This window comes from Crocodylus siamensis, chromosome 8 (genome assembly GCF_052110815.1).
Source record: "Crocodylus siamensis isolate JL-2025a chromosome 8, ASM5211081v1, whole genome shotgun sequence".
NCBI lineage: Eukaryota > Metazoa > Chordata > Crocodylia > Crocodylidae > Crocodylus > Crocodylus siamensis.
This window is the reverse complement of record NC_143402.1, coordinates 21,470,469-21,495,296: the sequence shown is the minus strand read 5'-3', so window position 1 is coordinate 21,495,296 and position 24,828 is coordinate 21,470,469. Positions and strand designations below refer to the sequence as shown.

Sequence of the window (24,828 nt, the reverse complement as noted above, 5' to 3'; positions counted from 1 at the left end):
CCTCCTTGGCCCTGCTTGAGATGCACCTGTGGATGCACGACAAGGTGCGGTTAGCCCTGCCAACCGTGACCTTGCATTGTTGGCCCATGTTCATCTTGGAGTCAATAATGACTTCAAGATCCCTTTCTGCCTCTGTGCTCTCAAGAAGGGCATTTCCCATCTTATAAGTGTGCTGCTGGTTACTACTGCCCAAGTGCAGCACCCTGCACTTGTCAGTATTGAAACGCATCTTGTTTATGTCAGACCACTCCTGTAACCTATCCAGGTCTTGCTGCAGTCTTTCCCTCCCTACTAGTGTGCTCACCTCACCCCAAATTTTGGTATCATCAGCAAATTTAAACAGGTTGCATTTCACCCCGTCGTCCAAATCGCTGATGAAGAAATTGAACAGCGCAGGCCCCAGGACCGAGCCCTGGGGGACTCCGCTGCCCACTTCCCCCCAGGTCGAATATGACCTATCCACCACCACCCTCTGAGTGCGACCCTTCAGCCAATCTGCAATCCATCTGACTGTGTAGGCATCAGTGCCACAGTCTCCTAGTTTTTTAGTGAGGATGGGGTGGGAGATGGTGTCAAAGGCCTTGCTGAAGTCTAGAAAGATTACATCCACGGCGACACCTGCATCCAATGCCTTTGTGACCTGATCATAAAAGGCAATCAGGCTGGTCTGACATGACCTGCCCCTAATGAAACTGTGCTGGTTGCCTTTGAGCATCATCCCTGAAGCTGGCCCATCACAGATGTGCTCCTTGAGGATCTTCTCAAAGAGTTTCCCAAGGATAGAGGTAAGACTGATGGGCCTATAGTTCCCTGGGTCCTCCCTCTTCCCTTTTTTGAAGATGGGGACCACATTAGCTATCTTCCAGTCATCTGGCACCTGGCCCAAGCACCACGAGCGCTCGTAGAGCCGTGCCAAGGGCCCTGCAATAACCCCTGCTAGCTCCCTCAACACCCTGGGGTGGAGAGCATCTGGACCTGCTGATCTGAACATGTCCAGCCCCTCCAGAAGCTCTCTAACCCGGTCCTCCCCAACCTGAGGTCTGGAGGCATTCTCCTTGAGTCCGTTGTGCATCACAGCAGGGAAGTCCCGGTCCCTGCACAAGAAAACGGAGGTGAAGAATTGGTTAAAGAGATCTGCTTTCTCCTCTGGCACAACCACCGGATTGCCCAGCGTACCTTGCAGGGGCCCCATGTTACCCAGTGCCTTCTTCATCCTCCCTATGTATTTGAAAAAGGACTTTTTATTATCCTTGATCTTGGACGCTAGTCCTAGCTCTATGTCTGCCTTAGCTTCCCTGACAGCCCCCCTACAGGCCTGAGCAGAGGAGGTATACTCCTCTTTGGAGATAGCACCCCCCTTCCACCAGGTGTATGCTGCCTTTTTGGCAAGCAGGCATTCCTGGACGCCCTTGGTGAGCCAGGGGGGCTTCCGGGCACTCCTGCCCCTCGAGATCATCGAGTCCGACCCCCTGCCATGGCAGGAAAGAGTACTGGGGTCAAATGACCCCAGCAAGGTGTACATCTAGCCTCCTCTTAAAGACCCCCAGGGTAGGAGCCTGCACCACTTCTCTTGGAAGTTGGTTCCAGATCCTAGCCGCCCTGACTGTGAAGCAGCACCTCCTGATACCTAGCCTAAATCTACCCTCTGCCAGCTTGTGACCGTTATTCCTGGTCACTCCTGGTAGTGCTCGGGGGAACAGGGACTCCCCCAGTGCCTGCTGGTCCCCTCTGACTAGTTTGTAACAGGCCACTAGATCCCCCCTCAGCCTTCTCTTGTGGAGGCTGAACAGGTTCAGGTCCCGTAGCCTCTTGTTGTAGGGCCTGCCCTGCTGCCCCCTGATCATGCGAGTGGCCCTCCTCTGGACCCTCTCCATGTTGTCCACACCCCTCTTGAAGTGCAGCGCCCCGAACTGGACGCAGTACTCCAGCTGTGGCCTGACCAGTGCCGCATAGAGGATCACCTCCTTGGACCTGCCTGAGATGCATCTGTGGATGCATGACAAGGTGCGGTTGGCCTTCCTGACTGCCCCCCCCACACTGCCGGCCCATGTTCATCTTGGAGTCAGTGATGACTCCAAGATCCTTTTCTGCCTCTGTATTGACAAGAAGGGAGTTCCCCAGCGTGTAGGTACGGTGCCGGTTGTTCCTCCCCAGGTGCATCACCTCGTACTTGTCAGTATTGAATCCCATCCTGTTCTCATCTGCCCACCCTGTAACCTGTCTAGGTCTGATTACAGCCTATTCCTCCCTTCTAGCGTGCCCACATCCCCCCACATCTTAGTGTCATCAGCAAATTGGAACAGGGTGCTTTTTACCCCCTTGTCCAAGTCACTGATGAAGATGTTGAACAGTGCAGGCCCGAGGACCGAGTCCTGGGGGACCCCACTGCCCACATCCCTCCAGGTTGAAAATGACCATCCACTGCCACTCTCTGGATGCGGCCCTCCAGCCAGTTGGCAACCCATCTGACTGTGTAGGTGTCGACACCACAGTCCCCCAGTTTCTTAATGAGAATGGGGTAAAAGACAGTGTCGAAGGGCTTCTGAAAGTGCAGGAAGACTATGTTCACTGCTACCCCTGCGTCTAAGGATTTTGTGACCTGGTCATAGAAGGCCACCAGGTTGGTCTAACAGGACCTACCTCTAATGAACCCGTGTTGGTTGCCCCTGAACATAGTCTCCCCTGCTGGCCCCTCATGGACATGTGCCAGGATAATTTTCTCAAAAAGCTTCACCAGGATCAAGGTAAGATTAATGGGCCTATAGTTTCTTGGGTCCTCCTTCCTCCCTTTTTTGAAAATGGGAACCACATTGGCCCTCTTCCAGTCCTCCAGCACATCGCCAGAGCACCACGAGTGCTTGTAAAGTCATGCCAGATGTCCTGCAATGACCTCTGCTAGTTCCCTCAGCACCCCGGGGTGGAGATCGTCAGGACCTCCTGTTTTAAGTATGTCCAGTCCCTCCAGAGCTTCCCTGACTAGGTCCTCGCTGACCCTAGGCCTGGGTGCGCCTCCCACAGGGCCTACAGGGGTCCCAGTGTGGGGGATGACCAGGTCCCTACTCAGAAAAATGGAGGCAAAGAAATTGTTAAATAGGTTAGCTCTGCTGTCTGGTGCGATGACTAGATTTCCTAGCAAGTCCTGCAGAGGCCCCACATTACCTGGTACCTTCTTTTTACCCTCTATGTATTTAAAAAAGGACTTCTTGTTATACTTGATCCAGGAAGCTAGTCCCGGTTCCATCTCCGCCTTGGCCTTCCTGACTGCCCCCCTGCAACCCCGAGCAACAGAGGTATAGTCTTCCCTGGTGATGGCCCCTCCCTTCCATTGGGTGTATGCCTCCTTTTTAGCTTGAAGATGTTTCCGGATACTTTTGGTGAGCCATGAGGGCTTTTGTGCCCTTTTACCCCTCCTTTGATTCGTATAGGAACTACCTCCCTTTGGGCTTGGAGGATCGTCTCCTTAAAGAACGACCACCTTTCTTGGGCACCCAACTCCCACCCCCCCAGGACCTCAGTGTCTCTCCTACTATTCTCCTTACCTCACTGAAATCTGCCCTCCTGAAGTCCAGCGCTGATGCTTTGCCACCTTGCACTGGATGGTGAATTCCAGCAGGTGATGATAGCTGTTGCCCAGGTGGTCGAGCACCTGCGGTACCCCCACCAGGTCATCACCTGTGGCCAAGTTCAGATCCAACAAGGCATCTCCGCTCATGGGGCTGTGCACCTACTGGGTTAGATGGAGGTCCTGTGTCTCAGCTAGGAACCTACATGAGCAGTCAGACCTGGCTGACTGCTCCTCCCAGCAGATGTCTGGAAAGTTTAGGTCACCCATGATGACCATGTCCTTTGACCTACCAAGACTGGACATCCCATACCAAGAATGGACTGACTGGGACGAGATGTTAGGGTCTGAAGGAAGTAAGAAACAGCCTTAAAGCATCACTCACATCTGGTACAAGGTCAAATTTCAGGAATATATTGCTAATTGTTAAGAAGGTTCACTTAGTGGGGGTTGAGGGCATTAATTTCAGTAGGAAAATGAAAGATTTCAGGCTTTCAGTTTGGAGTTACAGGGACAAGCATGGGCATGATTTGGCTCTACAGCTTGTCCAATGTGCTTTCTGAGCTTCACTCCTACCACTCAAGCTTCTCCACCGTAGCTCCCTAAGTGACTTGCCCTGCACTTGCCTTGTCATAGTATCCAACTTGGAGGCTCTCAGATGACTCAGCCTACTGACTTGCAGCCCTGCCATGACCTGCCCTACTGCTTTTCCAGGCCTAGATTCCCTCTGCGCTCTGCCAGTTCACCTCTACTCCTATTGCTGTTGCCACTGGTTTTCAGATCAACATTCCCTGCAGAGTTTTGCCAACACCCTGAGGTTCTGCAACTCCTGTCTTGGGCTTTTCTCTGTACTGGCAGCTTAGCTTGGTGATTGGCATGAACAAATGTCAAGCACAGATTAAGTTTGAAACTACTAATGCGTTCCTTTTTAACTGCAACTCAAATAAAGGTTCAGAACCAGATCCTCCACAGCTGACTTAGCACAATACTATCCCACTGCTCCAAGCTGTTTTTTGTATTGTTCAGCCACAAGAACATTTTCCTTTCAGTTTTCAGGATATTGGTATATGTGGTTATTGCTATGGAATTACACACTAGTCATTCCCAGTTAAATGTGTACAAACAGGTTGTTTTGCTTTTAAGCACTTTGGTTTGTCTAATTTAAACCTGGACAAATACAAGACTCCACTTTTCTGCTTTGAATTAAGAACTGGGCTGATAAAAACACAATGCCTTGCATTACTTGGAGATCACAGGTCAATTTTATAATGAAGTCTGAGCAGAATGGTTTTCAATTACTGGTCATTTAACAACAGTGACAACCACACGAGATGCTAAAACAGGAAGAGGACATTGGGCATTCTTTTAGCACCTAATTTCATTAAACACATTAATTTAATAAAATTCAATTTAAAAGCTCCAAAGAGACTAATATGAAAAGATTAGTCATTTCATGTATAAATGAATTAACAATCAAGATAAGGGACTATTCATTTTCCATAGTCAGATTTTAAGAATAACCCAAGCATAAAGCCTCAACTCTGGAAAAATGGCCAATTTTTTTTTTTTTTTTGGCAAGCCCAATACAAATATTTTTAACCAAATGACATTTTCCAAATGTGCATCTGAAATAAATGAAAGCCAAACACACATGCACAGACACATCAGTGTTTCAACAAACAAGGTTCTGCCTTTTATTGTATTTAGAACAACAACAGATTTCAAGATTACAAAAAGAGAGCTGAACGCCACAGTGTGAAGTTTGTCCTGCTGTACAGCATTGGCTGAGCACCCACACTGAACTCAAACATGAACTATACTGTATTATGATTGGTTGGTTGTTTATCCTTGGTATCAAAAATGTTTCTTTTTTTAGCTAATTACAAGCAAAAATAAATGATGTTCAATCTAGCATGGTAAATTCTCAGTCACTGATCTTTTGGGTAGGCATATTCAGCCACATCTTTGTGGACTGAAACTGGAAGAAGTCAGCTTCAGGCAAAATCTCAGCGATGCTTAACATAATAAGTGCCTATTTTCTTTCTTAATGTATTTAGGGCTAGATCCTTGCTCCAGTAAAGTCAATGGGAAAAAAAATCCATTGACTTCTGAAGGAGTGAAATTTAGCACTTCACACCTATAAATATAAGGGCTTCAGAATACCACTATTTAAAAAGGACTGTGGGCGCATCTACACGTTCATTAAAGCGCCATAATTAAAATGCATTAAGTTTAGTACCTATAGTTACAGGTACTACCTGAATGCGTGGTAAATGATGCTACTGTGCATTAATGCATTACCGTGGGTTTTGCCTGCCGCACTAATGCACAGTAGAATTAGTCTACTGCGCTGGAAGTGTCTTGTGTACGCACACCCTGTCTGAAAGAAATTGCAATTCTGTATGTGTAGCAAATAGTATCAGTACATTTAACTGCAAACCTGGCAGAGAATGAGAAAAGCTTAGCAAAGTAATAGCATGGGCAGACAGAGACTGAACAAAGGACTTTGATGCCATGCCTCAGAAGCCCAAGGCCTTGCTAGATCCTTGGAATCGCATGACATGGGTGAAAATCTAGAGAGAAATTGGCAATGTTGTATTTGAAAGTTGGCTCAACCAAGTTGTGGGCTGCCATTCACTTCCTTTCGGTAGCCCCACTGAATGAGAGATGTGTTTGCCTCATAAGCCTACTCACATACAGTGAGACAAAAGATTGCAGTGACTATTCTTTCTTGCTTCCACAGAGCTGTGAATTGGGAGACCACACCGGCACAGAGGCACCAGCAATAAACTTTTAGGATTATTACAAAGAAAAATATATCTATATAGAGACCCTTTAATTAAAGAAATATTAAGAAATAAAAACAGCTGTCAATTTGCCACAGTCTTTATACAACATCTCTAAGACCCAACAGTATAATGCAAAATACCAGGAAGAGCAGCTCAGTATACATTTGCTGTGGTTTTATGTGAAGGACAGGCAGGCACCTTTGCCATCTAAGAGTAGGCTTCCTTGCCCTTTCAAAACGGGAAGGACCCAGGAGGCCCATCTTCACTTCCAAGGTAGTGATTAGAGCACAGGTCAAACTTGGCTGAATGGATGGGTGTTATGTGGAGGGGATGGATTCTGTGTTCTTAAAATTAATCCTCTCTTCCAAAATAAGTACAACAAATGAGGACTCCTTTGTAACTGGAAAAGTAAATTAGCATCCGAAGAGTTTTTAGCACTAGCCTCTACATGAGTCAGTTATGGATTATAGCTTTCCACACTTCGTTATCTCCAAATTACTCATTTGCCCTCTCGACTTAGAGTGTTTGAATACAACTTGCCCACAAAACCTTCTCAGGGCTGCAGAGTGCTGAGGTTGCTGCATCGTGGGTGAAGGCACTCGGCCAGTGGAGGCAGTCCAGTTTTCACATGTACTCAGAGTGCAATTGCCAATGTACTTTCCAGGCACAATACCAGTCGCTAACTGGACACAAATCTGAAGGTGCAGACAGGGTTTAGAGGAATAGCTAATACAGGAAACATCATTTCTCTTACTCCATAAATCCATTTTGAAACATGGCTACAAAATAAATACCAGCTTACTAAGCATTTCAGCGCTATGCATTGAATTAAATCTCTATGCTATCAAAAGGTGCAAAAGTTGGGGTTTTCTCTACTGTTCTTCTAGTGTAAATATCCCCACCTAGCAGGAGGGTTTAAGGGACCTGGACAAACTAAGTGACACCAGAATAAAGGATGCCAGCATCTGCTCATGTACACTATGTAAAAATGGACCTTTTAAATCCTGGTCAGTACCTACCAGAAAAAGAGATTAAATAAATGCGTCTACTAACACATCCACAGACTTAAGGGCCCATCTACTGAAGAATCTCTCTCTTTCTCTCCCACTGAGAATGAAAAATGTCCTTTGAGTAAGGACTCAGACTAGAAATCTTGGGTAACATAAAAAGACTCTCTTTCTCTCTTTGTTTTCGCTTTTACACTTTAAGGGAGAGATCAACATCGACAGTCACAGATGTATTCTATGTAAAAATGGGGAGACCTCTTGCTGTCTGTCATAAGGTGCCCAGTGCATGGACGTTTAGTCCTTTCGAGATGACACTGTTAGGATCTCTTGCTATGGTTCAGGCTCATGCTTGTAGAACTAGGAGGCACATTACCTCACAAGGTTCAAATACCAGATAAGCCATATTCATTCATATACAGAACATGGCAACCTCCTTACAACCTATTACCAGAGCAGCAGGACAGTCCCTGGGCATGCACTTATACATGTATGTAACGGGGAATTCACCAGTATGTGATAATTATTCAGCATGTACTTGAGGAACCAAATTCTGAGGCACTTTCTGTGGAGTCTGATTCACTACTTACTTACACCGTCATAATCCTATTGGCTTTCAACATTTCTTGGATTCTTGACATTCCTGATTTACAGTTGTGTAAGTAAGAAGTGAGTCAGCTTCTTGGGTTTTTGGTGAGTCCCTACTGAGGCAAACTCAGAGGTAGTTAATGGGAGCTTTATGTGTAAGGACTCAGCAAAAAAGGAGTTAGATCCTCAGGATTTGGCTCAAAATACACACTGCAGATTCTGTAGCAGTTATCCTAAATGACACTCCCCTGGTCTTTGGCAGGGTGGTATAGTTTTGGGGTACTTGCCAAGTTAAGACCATATGCAGTTAGTGCAGCCTGGTCATGCATGTAACTCCAAAAGAAACTGCATCCTTGGATCTGAAAGGAGAATTCAGCTCAGTGTAACTAGAGAGGGGCTTGCAAGATATTTGCTTCCGTGTTATGGAAAACAATGCCAAGTAAGCAAATGGCTTCCTCTGCTTCTGGAGTGAGATAAAGCAAAAAGCTAAATGACCTGCTTAGTATGCTTAAGGAAAACTTCCACATTAGTGTATGGATTATGAGATTCCATTTGCTTTATTTAAGCAAAAGTAGAAATAAGAATGCAAACTTACTTTGCATACAAAATAAGAACTGAACTACAAAGCGACATAGCAACAGAAGCACTTTTGCACTTCTCAGGCCCTTTTCAGTTCCTGAAAGCAAACTGAAGGAGACAGTTTTAGATAGAGTTTGGACAGAGATGATACAGAAAGGGGAACAGTATCAGTGGCTGAAGACAGTATTGGATTTGTAACCTGGAGGTACCCTAATCAGCATGTTGCCAATCCTCGTTCTTTGACTGGATTCCTCAGTCATACTTTCAGTAATGCCATAACAAATCCAACTTCCAATTTAGGGAAAAAAATGGCAGAAACCTACCAAACATTTAAAAGCTACAGAATAAAACTTAACACCCCCCACCCTTCCCTAATACAGCTTGAGTGGCACAGGAGCTACTAGTAGACCTCAGTAAAGGCAATCTAGCTATGTATGTACAATATTGGACAGGCAGTATTCAAATGAGCACATTTCTTTCCTAAAGGACAAATAGTTTGACAAGCACTATACCCACACATTGCAAACGTTTTGCGGATGACACATGGACAGTATCCTCCTCCATCCCTCCCCCATTATCTATGTGGTTCCGACACCAAACAAGGCTGTTTGTCTGTAAATGTTCGGTTTGACTTTAGACATTTGCCAGCACTCCACTGACGCTCCAGAGTGGCACCAAAAGTGAAACCTTCGGATTGACTTGAGCAGTGCAAAATAGAAGCTTTCTTTAAAGGAAGAGTTTATCACCACTCTCAACATCCTTCTGTTTTACAGCAGAATGAGAATGCTGTGCCAACTCAGACCTTCAATGTATTTTTTTTTGTAACTCAACAGAAAACCCAGAGTGCTGAAAGGCAGGAGCTAGTACACGTGGATCTTTTCACTGGTGCATTCTCAAAATCAGTAGATTCCAATGAAATTTCAGTTTTTTGTAACCCTCCAAAACAATGAAAACAAATATTTATGATAGCAGAGTATATTCGTTAGCATTAAAAAAGAACTCATTGCTGTTTCATTACTCTCCAGAAGGGGCAAAGGGGGAAGGATGCAATCAAATTAATCTATCACAAGAGAGTTAACTCATCCAAAAACACTGTAAACATACTTTTTGTTCAGAGAACTCTGCACAGGACAACTGGAGAGAATCAGGGAAACTCTGCGGCCACCATCTGTGCTGACATTTACTCTCTTCAGAACCAAAACACATCACAAGGAAGCATGTGGGGCTGCCTGACTAGAAGAACAGTCATTGGCCACAATCCATGAAAGGCCCACAGAGCATCAGAATAGTGCTGATTGCTTTTGTGTGGCAGGTTTCAGTTGGAATAGGCCCATGGATCTGGGGGAGAGTTGAGCTGAAGGGGTTCCACAAGCCTGAACCTCCTTCTTCTCCTCATGTTTAAATGGTTATTTGGCAAATGTTATCAGCTGTTATCACACAGGAAATCCATCTCCTCCAAAAGCTAAGACTCTGTCTTTGTTTGGTTTGCTTTTTTGGTACAGGAATACCCGTATACCGGACTGACGAAGTGCTTCTAATGTGGACAGGACCATACAAACAAACCTGTGCTTTGAACAGTTGTAGTAAAATAACCTCCCTGAGCAAAACACAATGAAGAAAGGTGCAGGTTTGCAAGTATAAGTGCATCTACACTGGGGATTTTTTCAGGCACAGCCATGTCAATCAGGGTAGCATCTCTTCACACCAGTCACCCACACACCTATGCCAGCAGAAGTCCATAGGACAGGCTTAAATCACTAACCAGGCCTGACAGCAGGACTTTTGCGGTTCTGTTGGACTCATGAGACAAGGGGAAGTAGGACTCTGAAGTGAACTGAGAGACATTAAGGTGAAGAATTATATTCCTACATGTTCAGTACAGCCTTAAACAATAAATCTGAATAACATTCATGGGCAGAATAATAATTTCTCAGGAATACCAAGCAGAGCCTTCCAGTGGGAGGATTCAAGTCAGTGTTACCCTGCTTTGAAAAAAACAGATGTCCCTTTCTGAAACAGTCCCGACTGCAGAAAGTTGCTAATATCGAAGAAACTGAGTGTCTGATTTGTTTTGTTTTGAATAATTATTCATGTCCACCAGGCAGGTTTCTCTACCTCCACTGGTTCTGCTGCAGGATGAAACACTGTCATCAATTCAGGCATGGTCTGTGAGTTTTGTTTTGATAGTGCTGTCTTTACTGTGTCATTGGTCAGGGTGTACTCCCTTGATCTCCCTTATGTGAAGATGATCCATCCTCATCAGGGGAGTTGTGTGCACCTCAGAGGAGGAGTAGGAGTTTCTTATGTGATTTGTTTACAGTTTCCCTGAAACACTATGGAAATCTCATGGCAATTTCATGCCAGCTGCAATTGTTTCCAAAAGGAGCAGGATCGACAACAAAAGATCACTTGTCCTCACACAGTCCAAAGCACCAGAGCTCTGGTTGCTCTGCTTCTGTGATGTCGGCCTGTAGGTATCCTGAACAGTCTGCGATAGAGTTCAGAAAAAAGGCAAATGCAAAGCATAACCAGAAAAATCTAGACTTTCAGATAACCCTAGTGAGAAACCAGAGACAAGTAGAGATGCCAGACACTGAAAGGGAGCATGCCAGAGGCAGGGGTGTGAAGAGACTTCAGGCACTCATGAAAGCTGGATACAACCGAGGAAAGGGGAAAAAAATTCAAAACTGGAATGTGACATTGGTAGACATCTGGACATTCACTGGACAGGCTTTGATCCAGTCCTCAGAAAAAAAATGTCCTGGATGAAAACAGCCCTTCGCAATCTTTGAAGGTTTCCAAAGATCACAATCCTTTCCAGCCCTCCACTCAAGATTGGGCATTTCTTACAGAAGTGAGTACTTAATGTTTCTCTCAGCTGTGAAAAGACCATGGGTTGGAGGCCTGAACACATGACCAGAGCAGAGGACAAGATACATATTTTCAGCACCAGGACTGAATATTCATAAGCTAGCAGCTGTCTGATTTAGAAAGATATGATAAACTCAGCAAGTTGTGCTCTTTCACCCCTGACACCTCTCTGCTTCACTACTACTGTATTTGAATTCACCTGCCTCTTAGAGACATAATGCAAATAAAAAAACAGGAAAACACCCTGGGGAATAAGGAAAATAACCCCTTCCCATAAATGCGCAGGCTTCATTTGCTTCTTGCTTTGTTTTGTTTTAAGGTGAGAATGAAGGGTGGCATTTCTCCCAAACTGACATGGCACTGGGTCACAGGTACGTCACCATGGAAAATACACAAGCAAAAGACTGTAAACAAGTGCCACTGGACACTGTCACATAGTCATGATATGTCACAACATTTAAAGAGACACGGAGCCATCCAAACACAGGCGGAAGCCATGGCAGGTAGTTCAGTTCAGAGGTACCACAGGAAAAAATAGAAATGAAAGGAATCCCAGCAGGTAGTAGTTTGATACTGTACATCTTCTCACCAAGAGTATCTTTAGAGGGGATTCCCCAAGGCACTGCAGTACAGTAGTGCAGAGATAACAGGCAGGAGATGGCTGATAAGGGGGATGGCAGCGCAATGCGACTCTCTCCAGAATATCACTGTGCATGGAAGTAGATGGGTTTGACTTTTCCAGACAGGATCTTGGGAACCTGGACAGAGATGATTTCAGCCATCATTTCAGGGTAGTCCACGCTGACCATGTGCGCTTTAATTAAGAGGTCAAATGTAAACTGATGCAGCTCCTTGGCAATCTAGGAAAGAGAAAGGAGGAGGAAGGAAGGTCAAATGAATGATGTATCTTCTCCATCAAGTGGCTCTTTTCACACTGCTAACACTATGCAGAATACAGAGAAACCATTAGCAGGTACTACAGTGAAGTCCTGGCTCACCTACTGTGAGCCAGGGTTTCTGCTCTCTGGACATTACAAACTTTTGGTGTCTGGGAATAGCTGCCAAATAGCTGTTGTTTGTCCTGAGAATGAAAAAAAGTGAGCTAACAGGCCGTGGGCTGCATGTGTAGCAGACACAGCAATGCGCTGCTCTTATTACAAGCACACAGAGGCCTAAGAGGTGTTTCTGTTTGGAAAATGACTACATAAAAATGGTGCTTTCTTACTCACAGAGGTGTGTTCAGTAGGGCTAACCTATCATTTCTTTATCTTATCTTTTCCCTGTAAAAACTAAAGTAGCCCTCAGAAGATGCCACCTATATTAGCCTGAGTTCATATTGTTAACTAAGTCCCAACAGTAGAATTATTATTATCAGTGATGAGGTGTCAGTCAGAAAAGGCCCACTGATGTAGCATCACTGATGGAGTGAGCTCCATGGTGCTCCTGCTGACACTTTTCAAAGAGGAATTACATGGTTAGTATGGCAGTTGGCTTTGACACCTTGGGTAGAGCTGTCATCTTTTTCCAGTTCTGTAAACATAATGTACACTTCAAATCTCTCTCAGAAAACCCCTTTAAGCATGTGATGGAGAGTTAAACAGTAGGTAACATGAGGGAAAGTTTGAAAAACTGGGATGTATTCTGTTTCGATAGTGGAAGCACCAGAAAACTGTCAAAAGCTACTTAAAATGCATACCTCTATTTTGCTTTATCTACAGTACTCTCTTGTGCTTCCCTACAATCAGCCTAGCTAACTACTCATCTGGATTAGTTATCTCAGGTGATCAACCAGCTTGCTGGTACCAATGCTGTAGAGCATGCAGTTTCCTGCAAGTTTTTCCCTCTTGTTCTTTTATTAATAGTGACATTAGGACAAAACCAGGATCTATCTCAATAATTTGTTTGTCTTTGAGTCCTTGGCTACAGTGATGGGCACTACAAAACTGCCAATAAAGGAAGTATGTCATGAAACAAGATCTTGGGTTAGAATACTCTCTATATTACCACAGTCATTGCCATGGCCACCAGTTAGGAGGCCATTTCCCTATGTCCCTTACAAACTTGTTTGCATCTGACACATTTCCTCTAGCCCCAAATCCCGAGCCCCAACAGACTCTATGACACCCCAGAAAAAGACTATTAATGCTTCCATGCATCTGTCCATGCTGCTGCCCTCTCTTACAGGATGCACGGAGTCCAGGACCTTGGTGAGCTGGTAGAAGCGCCGAGAGCAGGATGTGGGATTCTTTCTCTTGTAAGCAATGATACGATCTAGTTCCTTTATGTAGTTCATTCGAAGTTCATCAAACAGCTTCTGATTCTTCAGTCCATCCACTGGAACTGTAATGGGGATAAGGCAAAGAAGCAGTAATAAATGTGGAGAACCAACGAAAAAAGAAACAACTGAGAAAATAGCTAACCCAGGTACAACAACAACAGGGATTGTATTTTTCCCTCAGCTTTGCTGGAGGAAGGGTGAGTGTCCCCATGCAACATAGCTTTTCTTTCATGTTCTGATTGTTACAAAATAGAGGCAGCATGGCGGACCCAGCACAGGCTGTGGTCAGATTTTCCTGCTCACCTGGTTCCTACTTGGAGGCCTATTTAGTAAGAACAGTTGAGTAGATGGACACTCTCTCCAGGGGCACAGCTAAGTCAACAACCAGGGCAGGACTTTGCAACAGGCTAGGGAACTACATAGGGCATTCCCTAGCCTGCAACAGCAGAGGACAGGACTGGATTGCCTTTTCTGGCCTTACTGTCTTGGTCATGATGGGATAGTTTGAAAAGAGAAAGGGAAACATTCAGGACATTCCAACAATAAGCTTTGGAGAGAAGGGTGCCAATACTTACCAATACTGAAGAGGAGTAGTGCTTTCATACAGAGAAACTCTTGCGGTGTGATCTGAAGCCACCCAAACTCTTGAGAGAGATGCCGCATCCTGACACACTGGCTGTACATTCTGGATTTGTGCATGCGGTACCTGGTAAAAAGGCACACAACATGTTGGCAAGAAGATGAAAGCACTGCCAGCATGATATATGCATGCTGCTCAGTATCTTCATTAAAAAACCCAGCAACCCTCAGTCTAGCCTAGTGCATTCTATCTAACTTATCTCTAGCAGAATCTCATGGCAGCAAAATCTGAATACGGGAAAGGAACATTTTCCAAAATACCAAGTGTAATGCAAAGGGCTGACCACATGGGATTTTAAAGGTTCACTTGACCCTCTGCTTTCTCCAAAAGTGACTGCATGTTTTACCATATTTAGCAAAGCAAAGCGGGTGTGGATTCTTGTGTGAGCTCCTGGAGGAAGGATTACAATTTCTGCTCACTCTTCAGCCCTGTAGTGACAGGAGGGGAGGCAGGATCTCTCAGGACTTTCAGGATCTCCATTTCCTGCCACAGTGTGGCTGAAGGCAAAAATGGAGTGTAGCCTGCAGGAACTCCAGATACCTTTTTGTCATCATTCTGCATTAAGACATTAATATCAAGGCAGAAATTCCCTTGCTGCTTCCTTGTAAAACCTGTGGCTTATCTCCTGCTGCTTTTTATACTCACTAGACACATATATAATGGATTTATTTGCTGTATCAGTACAGTCATGAAATGCCCCATCATGTGAAACTTGCACCCTAGCAGCTGCAAGCAGAAAACCAGGGGCTCCTGGAGGACACTGCCATGCATAGAGAGTTGGAGAGGTCAGTACCCTCTGAAGAAAGTATGCTCCAGATGAGCTGGGACCAGTTGCAGTTAGGAGCTTGACACAAGCCCTAATGGTGTCATGTGACTTTGGGATGAGTGTACTATAGAGCAGGTGAATAAAGAGGCTAGATGAAGATGTGTGCTGGGGAGAGAGAGCAAGAATAAAGCCCCAATCTGTCTGATTCCCTCATGCATAACTGTCGGTGACGTCAGAAAGGTGCAGGAATGGGTTCCTGGGAGAAGATAGAGAAGGGATATGGGAGAGAACAAAATACGTCAGGGAAGAGGAATGGAAAGCTGGGAAAGGACAGCACTAGGAAGAAAAGGAAGGAGGGAAATTGAAACCTGGACCCCAGGGAAAGGAAGGTCTGAGGGAGGAAAAGGGAATAACTAAGCAATCAAAGCAAGAATATGGAGAACTGTCAGGTGACCAATACTGTGCCACTCCTCTTCTCCTTTCTGTTTTCTTTGCACCAACAGAAAGGTAACACTCCAGGCTTTGGTAACTTTCAGAGGACTTTGGTGAAGAGAGAGCAAATCCTAGGACTGGGAGCCCTGATAGCTGATCAGCTGTAGCTGAGCAAAATGTGGTGTTTATACAGATCTCACGACCTAACCAGGAATGGGGAAACTCGATCAGAAAAGACTGCAGATGCTTCAGGCTATAAAAATACCTGCAGTTGTTAGATTTTGCCTCCTTGGAAACATTAGAGTACAAATGATTTATGACCTAACAAGTTAATTCCTGGTACACTCTGAGCACATAACTCATCCCAGACATTTGCCATAATCAACTCACTGTCAACTATGCAAAGTTCCCTTTTATTGGCATCTCTTTCCCTTTGAGACATGCTTTATGCAAGTTTTGCTCTAGCCATGAGCTCTGTGGAGATTATCAGGCTGTCACTCCAGGCAATTAACAGGTTCATTCTGCCTCCACTTCTACAAATGCACTATGAGTATGAGGACTCGAGACACAGAAGAAATGAAAGAATTCATATAATTCTGTGCTAGATGACCTCCTATGCATTAAAGAGTTTTACATACCGGCAAGAATTTTAACTATTTAGGTGCTTAGCTATCATCATCAGACAAGGCTGTTGGAGGTTTCAAAATAAATATCACAGCACAGAGCACTCTGAGCAACTCTTTTAAAAGAGCAATAAAATTGAGTAGTTAGGTTCAACTGAAAGGCATCAAAGAGCTTAGTCTAGTCAATTCATTTCTAGCTACAGTGAGAGCACCTGTGAAAGAGCAGCCAGGGTGCCAGCATTCCCAGTAGCTGACATCAGCTGCTCCCTACCTCTTTACTTTATGTCAAGTTACCTTTGCACAGCAGTGCTAAGTGGCTAGTGATACCCAGGGAGCCAAACAGGCACACTATTAAACACAGCCAGATCTGTCTGTGGGTCCTGGTCCCTTTTAGACTCCTCGGACACTTAGTAGCACCACTTCCCCTATGGCTTCTGGATCACTTCAAGGAGATCAATGCAGGTTAACACAGGAAAACGAGTTTGCCTATTGAAATTGTTGTAATCTGCTTACACAGGGATCTCCACTGGAGTGGAGATAAACCTAAAGAGCATATGGCCTCAGTGTGGGTCTCTGAACTGTTCTGACAGGTAGCCTGAGAGACAGCTGCCTCCACCCCTTCTGAGAAGGACAATGCAAACAAACCTAAATTGCTGCTATTGAACACTTACTCATTGAAGACCAAATCTGGAGCGAAGTAAAGCATTCTGGAGTTCACGTTGGTGAAAGATCTCCATCCCATGGCGAAAACCATTAGACCCATCCAGGAATACTGGATTACTGACATTTGGTCTTCCATGTGCAGGTTACAGAACCCTATGAAAACCCATAAATAGAGGTAACATTTAAATTGGATTCACCAGGGTTAATTTCTCAGCCTGCACTCCCAGGAATTTCTAGAAAGTGATGCCAAGGTGGTCCGCAGACTAATATCGATGTTTCCCAAGGTATCTGGTTGTCCATCTAAGAGCTCGAGCACATAGGATGCTTGCATATGTGGACCTATCCATGTGGTCACCTGGCAACCTAAAGCCTTGGCCCCGACATGCTGAGGTTAAATGTGAAGCTTCCAAGTCAGTGCTTGCACCTGCTGGGTTTGACTCTCAGCATAGGAAAAAAATAAAGAAGAGGTGAAAACCCAACCAGGTTGGAGGAATTAAAAAGGTTAATAATACATTGCATTATAATAGCTTTCCCCAGAATTTCCCAAAGAACTTTACAAGCAGTATTTATGTCCCAGCAAGATTGAGATGAATAAAGTTTATCCCATAAGTACGCAGACAGGGAAGGCGAGACAGAGGAGTCAAGTGATTTTCCCAAGGCAACACAGCAACTCAGTGGCAGAAAAGGTGCCCAGAGCTTCTGGCTGCCACTGCCGAGTGCCTCAGATTAACTATAGTCTAACACCCACATTTTTCGTTATTATTCTGACACATTATATTTGCTTTTTAATGCTGCAGAAATGCCTAGATGCCTCAGGCTGATGCACCACTGTGCTAAGTGCTATACTTACACATTGTAAACTTAGATAGCCTCTGCCCCCTAAAGTACACAATCTTAGTTTAACTCAGTATGTACCAGGTGGCCAAAATAAACACATGAAAAGGGGACAGGGCAATACTAACATCAAAAATGATTTCTCTCAAGCTACCATTTCACATAATTATCAGATAGAGATCTGCCGGTTGATTTGTTCTGCTAACTATTTGTAGCAGCAGTAGTTGTTATATGCTTAGCCATTCTCAGAGCAGGATTCCCTAGGCATTAGGATAGTCTTAACCAATCAATTTCTCTTAACAGGTGAAATTTTGGGCCCACTGAAGTCAATGACACCACCTCCATTGACACCGATAATCAAGTTTCCACACATCGGCTCCCATACATGCAAATGTCACACACTAAGTTTACAATCACCTATTCCTATTTTCTCTGGAGATTTACTAGTAGTTATAGCAAAAAGGCCACCTGCAGTTCTAACTTCACCTTACTATGAACTTTTCTCTTATTTTAATGAAACGTTAAAAACAATGCTAATGCCACCAGTTAGTAATTATAATTCATCATCAGTTCAAGCTCCCATTTCTTGTCTGAGAAACTGTTAATTTCATGCGAGTGCAAATCATGTTAGCACTAAACTGTAATTGTGTTACGCTTGCTTTCTTTCAGCTTTCAATTAACAGCATTAAAACACAATTCTGTTAAAATAGTGTTACTCTGAACTAGTATAGGTAATTTTCCATTCTCAGGAGTCAGGTCACATTAAGTAATTATTGACTCAATAACAACCTTAATGGGGCATGGACATAAAGAAAGAGACAATCTTTCCTCTGGGAAAGGTGTAATTTATATTTAAAACTAGATCTTGAATTTGATTTTGTAATTCAGTGGGGAGCCACTGCAGGCAATAGGGCACAGGGTGCTGTTCATCACAGCTCTTCTGCTAAGCAAGCACATGTTCTATATCAGATGAAGCTTTCACAGGCTGCTTAGCTCCATTCCTTGATATAATGAGTTGCAGTACTTGGGCCTGGAGGATACGAATGTATCAGTCATGGAGACCAGATCTGTAACTGACTGAGAACCCTGCCCCATCCTATCTAGTCACAAGTGGAAAAGAACATTTTTGCAGCTATATTGGCCTGATAGATCCAGTTTCCCCTCACACCTCTGGATCAACAGACAAAACTGTTTGGCCCCTTAGTACAGAGGCTGAGAGGAGATCTGGGCTTCACTGGACATTTTGTTCCATTTGGCTATTTTGAACATGTGTTGCCTTAGAAGGGACAGGGGTTTTGGTTTAGCAAGAAGGCTCAGGTCCATGCCAGTGGAGAAGAAACAGAAGCACAGCTGCACCTCCACAAAGGCTAATGCTTTGGGTGTCTACACTTACTGAGGAGCACAGAAGAACCACGACACTGTGAACTAACTGCATTCAGTGGGCAGCTGGCTTCCTTTGAAGGGGATCTGATAGAAGAAAAAAGTTCTTCAAAGGACTTCCCTCTTCCTTAATTCTGCGTCAGAGAATGGGACATGTCTGTATCAAATTGTGAACAACACTTTGTACAGTAAGTTCCATTTTGCATTAGGACCTCCATTTTGCAGTTTTGTGGTGATCACAAGCCTAAGAGCAAATCTTAGCCTTTTTGGGAAGATAGCTGGAAGAGGAAGATGGGAAAGATGAGTTACTAGAATTATGCAGAGAAAGGCAACTAAACTCCAAAGAGTGTAAAAGCCACACATACCTACTATTTTCAGCTAGCCAGGAAGGAAATGGTATTTCAGAACCGAGTGAAGACTTAGGGGAAGACTTAGCTTACTGGAGGAGGCAGCAGAAGTCAGTGGAGAAAGAGACATGAAGACAGGAGGAGGACCAAGAGGATTCCAAAAAGGGCATGGGAGTGGATGCTTAGAGTGCATCCAGCCAACAGAGAAACCGCCAGACCCTGTCCAGACCAAGATCCCTGAGTCAGCAGAGTCTGAAACAGAAAGTTAGAGCTTGAGAGAGAGAAGCTTGATCCAATGCAGCAGGTACTTGCAGAGTAGGAGCATCAATGCCACCAGCAGATGGAGAAACAGTGCCAGCCTGATGTGGAACTGAAGAGACTGAGTAACCAGATACCCGGTAACTTAGTAAGCGATGGGAGAATTTGGAATGCTGAGTCTATAAGGAGCACAGAGACAAAACTGTTCCCCCAGCGTAAGGAGATGCTGCTGGTGGCATACTGATTCCTATCTCAGAATCTTTGAAAGGGCTCGAGAGTCAGAAATGAGCAGTCGCTGAAGACTGGCTCTAAAATCAGCATTTACCACCCCAATGGCTGCCAGCGACTTTTTAGCAGCTGGTCAGTCAGTTCTGAATTATAATGGGGACATGTGTAAAATGAGGTCTGTCCCTTTTGTCAGCCATAAAAACAGCACTTTCAGACAGTACTTTGTAAGTAACAATGAAGGAGGGTAAAGTGGAGGCAGAAAGCAGATGCATCAAGCAAGAGCCTGCAAGGTTGGAAGTTCTTAAGAACTGGCCTGTTCCCAAGCCCGGGGAACAGGCTCAGTCTTTCAGGGATGGTAGGTTATTACAAATCTCCGCTCCCATCATTGATTAGTCAACCCTCCCCCCCCCCCCCCCCCCCCCCCAAAAAAAAAAAACCACCACAAAAACCCCCCAAAACCCACAAAAATGGGTGGTTGGGGAAGGGACCTGAAAAATTGGAATGAACCAAACAGTGTCTACAGACATTCTTTAACTTGAAACCCCTGAACAGAGATTCAGGGCTGGTAAGCCCAGACATTAGCAAACCATTAATTGTTCTACAGACACTGCAGTAGGTACTGCACTGGTTCCAGTCAGTACCACAGAGCAGAGGCATCCAGTGCTGCATACAAGCAATAATTCATTCTCCTGAGAAAGAATCTATGTGACCACTGGAAAGAAGAGGCTTGCCATGGTGTAAGCCCTTCAGTTACAGCCAGGTCTATTCCAAGTGGTGTTTCACAATGTGAAGTGACCACCTGCCTCACACCTGGCTCCATCAAATTGAAAGGTCCGATGACAAATTGCTTAAAAAAAATCTAGCATTCCAGTATTATTATATAAAGGTGCTTTTTGTTAAAGAAAATACAAAAGTCGGGAGATTCTCTCTTCTGGAAGGGGTATTAGAACTTCGTTGGTGGTACGTGGGCTCAACACTTTTAGGGCCTGGCATTAACCGCAAGTTAAGACATAACAGAGAGGTAAAGGCAAGTGAAAGATGAAGAAAATATATACATGATTTTTTAAAGTTCTGCAGTAGGAAATAATTCTATGCCTCAAACCTGGGCTTTGGGGCTGATCCTCTTAATCCTACTGAAGAGAGGGAACCTAAGCATCATAAATGAATTAGAGACCACAAACATACCTGCACTGTCACAGAAGAGGAAGAGGGCTTTTAAAGATGCTCTGGCCAAGCTTCTGTTGGTGTTGCTCCTGGTGGTGATGGCCCTGTGGTCCCCTCAGGTGTGGAGGGGAGGAGAAAGAGCCAGTGAGGGTGAAACTCTGGCCAGAAAGCCATGTATAAGATGCTGTTTCAGTTGTACTCTTGTTTTATTTTGGCATCATGTTGATCTTCTGAGAGGCTTAAGAGAGAGCTCCAAGGAGCTTGTCTGATGAGTCTTTATTTGATACCTGCCAGGGAAGCCTGCAGCATCCAGCTGACTAAGAGTCTCAGTGTCTCACTCAGCTGGGAAAGCAGTTTGTTGAAGGCATTTCAGTTTTTCTGTTCAATTCTGATGAATGGCTCATTTACATATTTGCTTTTTGACAAGGTGCTGTGTCTCAAACAGGATAGAATTCTCTTTCATTTGAAGAAGTGATGATCCATGAAGAACATGAGTTGACTTTTTAATATTCCAAAGCGAAAACATGTTTTCTGGGTTCATATTTCTAACTGCATACAGTTTTGAGTTCTATTCCCAGAAATCAAGATCCATAAATCTTCATTGACAAAACAGTTTGGATTTCCTGGCTTCGCTTTTGGCATTTCATGGGTCTAAGTAGTTGATGGATACCATCCTTCTCTGACATCTCCAGTGCTCAACAATCTTCACAAGGCCTTCTTCCCAGATCTCATCAGTTTGGAGTTTAGAACCTAGGCTCATTTTGCATGACTCTGTGTGTTTTCTCAGGTTAACATTTCTCTATCAGTAACTTTAGCCCCTTCACAAAAATGTCCAAGTTGAAGTTTACTAGTTCTCATACAAAGTCTTTCCATATTTTTGTGTGATTTTATAAACTGACCCAGTGTATTTCACAGCAATACAAAGACCCAATACAAAGCCCAATTAATGCAACACGAAGACCATGATCACTTGATTCAGCATCGGCCGAAGGAAACAGATACCTCAAGTGTCACCTTCTATGTCAGTATTTATTTAAGTCTCCTTAATTAAACTATGGGGTTGGAATCACATTGGCAGATTTCAATGTTTAGTGTTTGAATGTGTGACTCAATCAATTAATTGGCTTCTGTGGCTTTTATTTCTTATCCTACATTGTGTTTGGGTTTCCTTTAAAACAGCCTAGCTTTTATCATTAATATTTTATTAATATTATGTAAAGGTAATAATTTATTTGTTTAGCCTTAAAGACTGCTTTGAGGTCTGTTTTAATACACAGTTACCAGAAACATGGTAGCCTGTATTTTCAAAAGCAGTTACTGACCTTGTGTATCTAACATGAATCACCTTATAGGGGAGCTGAGGGAAGGTATCCAGCACTTGCTGAAAACCAGGCCCCTATAAGGTGTCTCAGTACCAGTTCTGAATAATCTGGCCATTACACATTATTAACCATTTAGTGCCCAATGTACTGCCCCCAGACTTTTAAAAGCATTCTTCAATTCCTTCCTCCCAAACATTTGTTATAAATATATATAACTTGAGTGAAACTTTGAAATTTCTTGTATTTAACATTATTTTTCATAATTTTTAATTCCTTTATTAATACAATTGATGATTTCAATTAAATTAGCTTTTTTCTCTTTAAAATTTTCCACCTTAGTACTCTTAGAGCAAATGGGATACCTTTGATTAGGCAGATTTTTGAGAAACTCCAAACAACTCTAGTCAGTGGACTACCACTAGCCCTAACTCAAAGGACTGGTATAAAGAACCTGCACTGTTTTAATATATACCTATTTTTATCTTGGGTAACATCAGGCTGATAAATGATCTCTCTGGCACAGCAGCATGTACCCTGGATCCCTGGAGAAAGGAGGAGACATGCTCACTCTGTTATCCAACTAATTAGAACTTGGGACCTGTCCCGGTGCAGACCTGCTGTAAAATGGACAAAAGGTTTCAAAGCTGGTTCTTCAACATTTCTTACGTGGAATCTTAGAGCTAATTTCCCAGCAATTTTAGGTATTTTTCTTGTAAAAATAAAGCAAATATTTTTTAAAATGATTTTTAAGCAAGTCCTTTTAAACTAAAATATTAAGCACTGATTTAAGCCAGCTGCAACTTTTTGGCTCAATTTAAAATGTATGAAAAAGGAAGGGGGGAGTATTTTCCACTGCCTACCTTTCAAAACTGGTCAGATTTCATGGATTATTTAAATCTTCTGTCTGTAACCTGTGTGCTAGAGCAGCATTCCTGCAACAACTTAAATCTTCCTTCCCACATAGACCAGGGTGGCAAACTTGCTTGGCCTCCCAGGCTGGATCTGCACACGGAGCTCCTTGCAGGCCAGATCTGGAACCACCCCTCACAGCAAAGCAAGTGACACTCTGTCACATCAGTCAAAACATGTCCCTAGTAGGCTCTGTCCCCTGGATTTTGTAAGTGCGCCCTGCTTCTGCCCATCGTCCCTAAATTCCCAGCTACCCCAGGAAGCCAATGGGCCATGTGATGTGGCTCTGTGGGCAGTATCTTTGACACTCTTGAGCTAGACCTCTACTTGGATTTCTCCTGCCTTCTGTCCTATGCACTCTTTGAACTAGGAGTCATTTTAAAACGGTGCATTGTACTTCCAGGTGAAAAGATCTTATTGGCAGGGTCCCTTGGGACCTTTTCTTTTTGGTGACTCTTCCCTTTGTCAGGTATCATGTGATTCCCTTGTCCTGAGCTAACCAACACTCACACTGAACATGCCACCTTAATGGAAAAAATAATCAGTTTGTAACAGGCAGAACCACAGAGACTTCAGCTTACTGCTGAGGTGGGACTTGGCATAGGGCAATACTGCTGTTCTAGTCAGTTGTTTTTCGGAAGGAAGGGGATGAGTCACCAAAGAGTTAGTTCTAGCTCCCATTTGTGCACTGCTTTTACAATCTTGCTGTCAGGCCTAATATACTACAATTGACATCATGGAACATTCTCTTTCCCCCCAATATTCCTAGGTTGTCTTAGGGTGCTGTCAGTTTTTCAGTCCCTCACAATTGTTCCTTATAGTCCAGTTAGCCTATCTGTCAGAGTGGCATTCTTGGTTTGTAGATCGTGGATGGCATTCTCCTGACTCCTAAATGCAGTGACCATACAAAAAAATTAGAATCCTATTCTGGTTTCATTACACCATCTCTGTAGAAATGTTTTATAAATAATCCTTTAATTGTGTTTAAACTATTTTGTGGCATTCCCGCTAAAGTGTTATCTAAACACCAGAATTTACTTTGGATGTTCTTTCTACATGACGCTGAACAGAATTATAAATTAGCAATTTAAAAGATTAAGGCTGTATTTTACTAGTCCAGTGGTTCTCAATCTTTTTAGGACTTCAGACATCCCTTGGTAAATGGCAGCTCTTATCTTTCACTCGTTTTTTGAATACAGAAAAATAATAGTACAATTTTTCTGTTGCAAAGAACTCAAAAATATCACAACAGGTCAAAATGTTTGTAATGCTATGGATTCCTATTTAAAATCTCTGGGTTTACCTTGTGAATCATATTTGCACACCTAACAGAGATAACATTACACAGCAGCCTATGGTGGCATCCTGGTTGAGAATCACTGTAATAGTTCTCTTCCTTTTAATTTTTAGGTAATAATACAAGCCGTTTCTCACGCATTTGTCAAATTTCAGTTTGCTGAGCTACATTAGTCTTATTCTTAAAGATTTATATTATATTAGCCAATATAGAATTTACTTAAATCAGATAGTAAACTTAGACAGTTGTAGGATAGTGTTTAGAAGTTCAAATGAATTAAGTCAGCTTCTATCT

At 43.7% G+C, this 24,828-nt stretch overlaps 1 protein-coding gene across 1 annotated transcript in view; it reads right to left on the bottom strand.

The window, feature by feature from the left end:
- Positions 1-5,237: 5,237 nt before the first annotated feature.
- Positions 5,238-24,828, bottom strand: part of AR (androgen receptor) — a 106,236-nt gene continuing 86,645 nt past the window's right edge. The window contains exons 5-8 of the mRNA XM_090059919.1: positions 16,804-16,948; positions 14,247-14,377; positions 13,576-13,733; positions 5,238-12,253 (exon numbers count right to left, since the gene is read on the bottom strand). Coding sequence (XP_089916045.1) covers positions 12,098-12,253; positions 13,576-13,733; positions 14,247-14,377; positions 16,804-16,948 — 590 coding nt within the window. The 3' untranslated portion in view covers positions 5,238-12,097. The remainder of the gene's footprint in view (positions 12,254-13,575; positions 13,734-14,246; positions 14,378-16,803; positions 16,949-24,828) is intronic.